Below are 7,390 nucleotides of genomic sequence, written 5' to 3'. Positions count from 1 at the left end.
GTGTGTGTTTGTGTAGCTGCTTGTACTAGTCCGGACTGATGCCGATTTATAGTTCTACCACACTGATATACCATGCCGCAGTTTTAACATGAATACCCCACTCAGACACAGTATACTGACTCTGAGCCGACCAGTCCTTGTTTTTGCCCCTTAATGCCGAGCGCCAGACAAGTACCATCTTTTAACGTCTTTTGGTGGTCGCGGTCGGGGATCGAACCCCGGACCTTCCGCTCTCCGGGCGGACGCTCTACCACTAGACCACGGAGACGGTCTCAAGGCCTTAGTAAAGTTGTACAGACCTCCTATGGTAGACACGTGGCGGTCATTTCCCAATTAGCGTATCAGTGATAAAAATGATGTCCAAAGCAATTACCATGTTTTTTTAGGTGAACATGCCTTTCCATGTGTTTTTGACAGTGCCACCTGCGGGTTATGATAAGCTGACCTTTTCGCGACCACCTGGTATCATCACTATTTGGTAGAGATTCATGAACACATGCCTGTGATGTAGTCCGAATCGTACAATTGCCCTTCACGCCGAATGGAATCTGTTTCGTTGGACAACCGGCATTGGCTATTCTTTGGGATTGACGTTTCATATCTTTTATGATGGAAAAGGTTTTGTCGTATATTTTTTGTTAATCAAAGGGTGTGATGCCTGTACCATTTTGTTGTTTTGCAGGAGTGTCAATGCCGACGGGAAGATACTGAAACCATCCAAGCCTGCCACAGCCATAGACAACCAAATACGAAGGGTAACCCACGAACCAGCATCAGTTATCTTCTATATATAGGAGCGAGAATATCGTCCAAATCCATTTTCAGAAATTCTGAAGAGCATGATAATGTTTGCTTTGTGCTGATTGTCTCCCACACTTTTGTTTGCGATGACGTCATGTCAACACACTGTCGAAAACAATAGATGATGATGTCATAGACACTAGTTATAGGCGTCTCGCTAACAGTAAAGATCTGTGCTCACTGAACGTAAGTCTCGGGCACAATCACACATTTCTGTTGTTTGTTGGACATATAGACTTTGCAATATACTGAATAGACTACAAGCTAGGACTAATAGATACTTTTATCATACAATGGATAGGTTTCTCGGCAGGATAAAGCCAACGGATCAAAACGATATCCGTTTGGGTCATATGCGGATAGAGATGCAAATATCAAAGGTCAAGTAGGACTACTTTCACTGTTTATAAACAAACATGGCGGCGCCCTCGTCATTCGGCGATCGAGTCATAATTAACCATCGGGAATCAGGATAAACTACAGAGATAATTGCTATCATTATCAAAAGAACAGTCTAATATACTGAAAATCAGTGTCTAACTGTGACGTAGCTAAGGCATTTTATAAGTTTTGGCAACTTTGGAGATATAAATTTCGAAACAATTTTGCGAGGGCACGAGGCCTAGTCAAGCGGGATCAGTAGCCATATCTGCAGCTTGAAACCTTCTCCACAAATAAAAATAGTTGGATTTGGCCGAAATATGTTTGAATCGTTACCTTTGTTTCGTTTTGTCGCTGTGTATACATCTGACTACACTTCTTAACGTTATGACAGGACAGACCGACTGTCCACAACGTCTGACCGTGGCCGTGACGTCTCATAGACTAGGGTTAGAGTAGCTTCCCTTTGACAAAGGGCAGTTACTCTACTGGACAGACTGATGGATTGCCGCGAAAGACAATGAAAAACAACTGTTGTTTTGCGTATATGTTGCTTCGCCACTGTATAAGAAACAGATTTCAGTATTTCTATATTGGATACTGTCACTGTCACACGCGTTTTTCCGAATCGTAGGTGTTTCCCGACTAATGGTTTGCGTGTCTTTGTTGTGATCATTTTGATCCGGGAAATTTGTCACAGACACTAAAATAATATGAATCTCTTCATTTTGCACCCCTTGGTCCGCTAATTTTGCTTTTATGGCCAAAAATATCAGTATTGCGTTTCACTTTTTTGAAGCGTATATATCAGTATTATACCCCAAACCTTACTACGACAATGTACAGGGCTTCCCACGCTATGTATTCATGCGCCAGAAGTTTTATAGATGACAGTAATAAAAAGTACATGACTCTAAAACGTATTTCCTACGGCTCTGTTGTAATGATTTACTGGTACAAATGGGGAGGGCGTAGTATTCATATTTACACTGCAGCTCGCGTTTGGCGCTGACTTCAACGGTCCATCCGGGGAAGTGTACACAACATATTCTGACTTTGGTGGAATGTGGAAATTTGGAATCATACTGGCCGCCGACCTCCTTGCAGGATACACGATAACCCCAACTGATGCAGGATTTCAACAGTTACCACAGGTAAATCGCAACCAAAGGTAATGCCCATCTACATGTATTAACTACAGGTGATACACAAATACGGTTGATACACAACTGCATAAGATGATCCAGTACAAGGAATTGCCAATTGCTGGTAACACAGCTACAGGTAAATTGGCCACGACAGCTGATTCACATTAACTGATAACTGGTAAACTTCAGGTAATAAACATTTGCCGTTGATACACAACTACATTCTAACTCTTAAAGTATCTTGAGACAGTAATACTGAAAAAGTAAATAATAATTTTTTGTTAAATAATGATATACTTTTCTGCAGTTTCCGACCAGCAGAGTGTTTTCACACAGCAGTACAAGCAGCATCGATATATTCACTGATGACACCCCCCTGGTTCTGTCTGGCTGCTCAACAGTTGCCTACTGTCTGTACTACACCTCGCCTACTATAGCCATGGGCGACAAGTAAGTCGAATAAAGCATCTCATTAAAAAAGTGTTTGGAAATTAGACATGTTTATTCAGTATTGTAGGAATTTTATCCTGTAGTACAATATTGGCGGTGCATTGATTTGAGGTCTTTTAATATATAGGAGGTTAGCATGTGATCACGTTTGTGTTGTTGAGTGTTGGATGTCCAGTGTTGATGAGTGTTGGATGTCCAGTGTTGTTGAGTGTTGGATGTCCAGTGCTGATGAGTGTTGGATGCCCAGTGCTGATGAGTGTTGGATGCCGAGTGTTGTGTAATTCTGGATGCCCAGTGTTGGTGCGTGCTGGATGCCCAGTGTTGTTGAGTGTTGGATGCCCAGTGTTGTTGAGTGTTGGATGTCCAGTGTTGTTGAGTGTTTGATGCCCAGTGTTGTTGAGTGTTGGATGCCCAGTGTTGTTGAGTGTTGGATGCCCAGTGTTGGTACGTGCTGGATGCCCAGTGTTGTTGAGTGTTGGATGCCCAGTGTTGGTGCGTGCTGGATGCCCAGTGTTGTTGAGTGTTGGATGCCCAGTGTTGATACGTGCTTGATGCCCAGTATTGTTGAGTGTTGGATGCCCTGTGTTGTGTAATTCTGGATGCCAAGTGCTGATGAATGTTGGATGTCCAGTGTTGTTGAGTGTTGGATGCCCAGTGTTGTTGAGTGTTGGATGTCCAGTGTTGTTGATAGTTGGATGCCCAGTGTTGTTGAGTGTTGGATGCCCTGTGTTGTGTAATTCTGGATGCCCAGTGCTGATGAGTGCTGGATGCCCAGTGTTGTTGAGTGTTGGATGCCCAGTGTTGGTACGTGCTGGATGCCCAGTGCTGATGAGTGTTGGATGTCCAGTGCTGATGAGTGTTGGATGCCCAGTGTTGATGAGTGTTGGATGCCCAGTGTTGTTGACTGTTGGATGCCCAGTGTTGGTGCGTGCTGGATGCCCAGTGCTGATGAGTGTTGGATGTCCAGTGTTGTTGAGTGTTGGATGTCTAGTGTTGTTGAGTGTTGGATGCCCAGTGCTGATGAGTGTTGGATGCCCAGTTTTGATGAGTGTTGGATGCCCAGTGTTGTTGACTGTTGGATGCCCAGTGTTGGTGCGTGCTGGATGCCCAGTGCTGATGAGTGTTGGATGTCCAGTGTTGTTGAGCGTTGGATGTCTAGTGTTGTTGAGTGTTGGATGTCCAGTGTTGTTGAGTGTTGGATGCCCAGTGTTGGTGCGTGCTTGATGCCCAGTGTTGTTGAGTGTTGGATGTCCAGTGCTGGTGCGTGTTGGATGCCCAGTGTTGTTGAGTGTTGGATGTCCAGTGTTGTTGAGTGTTGGATGTCCAGTGCTGATGAGTGTTGGATGTCCAGTGCTGATGAGTGTTGGATGTCCAGTGCTGATGAGTGTTGGCTGCCCGGCGTTGTTGAGTGCACGATACCTGTCATGAATAACACGTGTAATAGAAGTGGTTCATATCATATTTCCAGCACGGTTGTGGTCGTCCTGGGCGAACTGGACAAGTGGGTACCGATGTCTCCACAGAGAGTTGTGTGGATCAGAATGGACACTGATGTCAGTATCCGCATAACCGGTGCTCCCAGTGAGGTGGTCACCTTCTGGTTCAGCCTTAATGACCAAGTAGTCACCGTTAAATGCATCCTTGGCCCAAAAGGGTTTGCTACTATTCTCGCCAGGGCTCTCAAATGTACGCCCGAATAACTTTGGTTGCTAATAAAATGTTATTGAGTATTTACCGAAACCAAACTGTCTCATGTTTTAGAAACAAAACCAGTTGTTCGTATGGGATGCTGGATGTAGGGAATTACATGTGAAGTTTTGTCCGAATCCCTATTCTGTCTGAAATTTTTTTTTCAAAAAACACAAAACATGTTATTTGCTTTATCGGCAACTGAAATGTTAATTGTTATTCCATCGGCTGGATCAACTACTTAAACACGCTACTCTACACAGATACACCAGGAGTATGTGAGTGATTTGGTTTAACGCGGCTTTGAAAAGTATTAAAGTCAGTTTGATGTAATAGAAAGACCGAACTAATGCAGGCCTTAGAATTTTACCACACTGGTTAAATCCATGAGCGCGAGTATGGTGTTGACAAACTAAGACACATAGCAAGATTCGAACCATGGATCAAAGGTCTCCGATACGCCTAAAGGAACACAACTCGGCCCAGCGAATGACGGCGCCTCGGATGACAGGGCCACCTGTCCTCACACCAGGATGTGACGAGGACAATGTAAATCGGGACAGACCAGTAAACATCTGCTATTACTTGGAACATAAACATGTTTTTACATTTTAAATATATTTTATATCATCAGAAGAACATTTACACCCTTTCATGCTGTAATTGAATGTAAATATCCGTATATGGCTATATGTTGTACCAGAGAATTGCCAATCTGTTTCTAATAATTCCGATTCTGAGTCAGAATAACTAATTATAGGTCCCCAGCACCCTATGTTGGTCGTAAGAGACGACTCAATTAAGTCAGACTCGGTGACTTGGTTGATTGTATGTCATCATACCCTGATGGAGAGGATCTTTGCTCATAATATCAATCACTGGTACACAAACATGTTCGACAATCTAATATTAATGATATTAGATACTTATCCTGCTGACACAATGTGCAATTTCCTACTTTGTTCCGAATCTTTAACACAGAATTGAAACCAGGCGCCCGAACGCACTCCACTGTCCTGCCTCCCCCGTGAACTTACTTTTCCTACTTCAAGCCTTTTCAGCCAGAAACTTTCTTGTTCATTCGGGAGGCAGGGGGATGTTTCTCAGCAGCATAAGTATCTGATTTCTCACTTATTAATTTGTTGTCAAGTATCACTATCCAGTTTGATTGGCATGTTTGGAAGCAGGAATCCTTCACAACAACAAGAACCTGCAGGTATTGTCTGCAAAATAAATTGACTGCGGTAACGCCTAAGCAGGTGAAACTTCCCGTCCCGTAAACGTCAGAATAAATAACATAAAACATCTACCACTATGTCAGACCGAAAGTCAGCCATCTCAAACCACATCATCAACCTTTCTTATCATGATATCATGTGGGATAAACCACAAATCCTATCAAACAATCTCCATGACGTCACCAAACGAAAACTAGTAGAATAGTTCAAGTCAGGTGACACAAGCCTCAATAAACAGGGATCCAGGACACCTCATCCAATCTTAACAACGAATTGATAAAACAATTAATAACCCTATTAGCACTGTGTATCTGTACCCCGTCATGTACAGTTGGTTATACTGTAGTTCCCGTGACAAGGGAGTTAACTGTCTATAATAGTCCAGTATCCACCCTTGCCGAACTCGGCTGGAATTATGAAGTTTTATATTTTGGCTGGACTGAAGACTGTATGCACAGTCTACTCAAAATGGCGTAACGAAATCAACATCCGGTTCGTAAACTGCCGTGCAAATTGCGGTCTATTGCAGGATTTGCAAAGCATGGGTACCGACAACTTCGGGTTAACAACTATGTTCCAAATCTTTTCATGTTTATAATCAAAATGCTCACGAGATTTTATGAACTTCGCGAAGAAAGACCCGTTTAATTACAACATCGATCTTGATTATCGACCAGATTGTCTTCACTGGGGGCCGCCATTTTGTTTGAAGCAAATGCACGTGATATGAGAGGTGGAATCTGATTGGTCAGTAGGAGGGACATAGAAGGAACATAACTCGTTATAACCACTTCGATCGAACCAAGACATTCAGGCCCAGCTCTGCAAGGGTGGAACTGGAACTGGACCTCCACTGTCAGTTAACTTTCCTGCCTCGAGAAGATGGTTGTTGCTGTATCAATCCACCATTATCCATTGTTGTTGTTAGTTCCTTTCATGCATACCCTGATATTGTTTTTGTTATTCCTTACGAGATGTATATGTTGCAGTTAAATGACATTTGCTAAATTGCCTAAGAGAAAATTTCAGTCATTTTTTAACATTGACTGTAACGTACATAAGCCTGTAGTGTACTATCTTACTTCACTCTTGCTGGACAATGTTATAAGGATCTCTACGGAAACGTCGCATCATAATAGAATAAAATCAGTTGTCATCCATGAAATATGTTGTCTTTACTTTAACTACCCTGCAGAGACAATATGCAAATTACCCCATGCAATTCAAACAGTAACACATACGATAGACTGGACAATATGTGATTCAAGCTAAAATGACATCATTTTATTGAGAACAATTTGCTAAATAAGTTTTATTTAGGACTCAATTAACAGAATCGAAATCGTAATCGGTACTCTTTTTTATGGACACCAGCAGCCCGATTGGTAATCACGTAACAGTGGCGTCATCAGCCCGAGGGATAATTATGTCATAGTGACATCATCAGCCAATTGGATAACCATATAACAGTAACGTCAGCAGCCCGATCGATAATCAGGTAACAGTGAATAAGTTTTTATTTTACATACGTCTTGCATCTAAAATATACCCAAGATACGGTTACGGTGTTCAATAATACTGTATAATACCGTCAGTCCCACTGTGTTTTCAATAGCATCTGGGATATACGTGATATATGGGGGAGATATACATAAATCATTACATCTTCATCTATGTCCGGTG

General features: G+C 42.5%; 1 protein-coding gene across 1 annotated transcript; it reads left to right on the top strand.

Moving 5' to 3' along the window:
- The first annotated feature begins 635 nt into the window (after positions 1–635).
- LOC125372210 lies at positions 636–4,513 on the top strand. Its single transcript, XM_048381412.1, has 4 exons — positions 636–755; positions 2,178–2,336; positions 2,638–2,780; positions 4,249–4,513. The coding sequence occupies exons 2-4, from the start codon at positions 2,247–2,249 to the stop codon at positions 4,478–4,480; spliced, it is 465 nt and encodes a 154-aa protein (XP_048237369.1). The 5' UTR covers positions 636–755; positions 2,178–2,246; the 3' UTR covers positions 4,481–4,513.
- The last annotated feature ends 2,877 nt before the right edge of the window (positions 4,514–7,390 follow it).

Source organism: Haliotis rufescens, unplaced genomic scaffold (genome assembly GCF_023055435.1).
Source record: "Haliotis rufescens isolate VD_foot unplaced genomic scaffold, xgHalRufe1.0.p SCAF_383, whole genome shotgun sequence".
NCBI lineage: Eukaryota > Metazoa > Mollusca > Gastropoda > Lepetellida > Haliotidae > Haliotis > Haliotis rufescens.
Note: the sequence above shows the minus strand (reverse complement) of the source record. Positions and strands in the feature narration are given on the sequence as shown.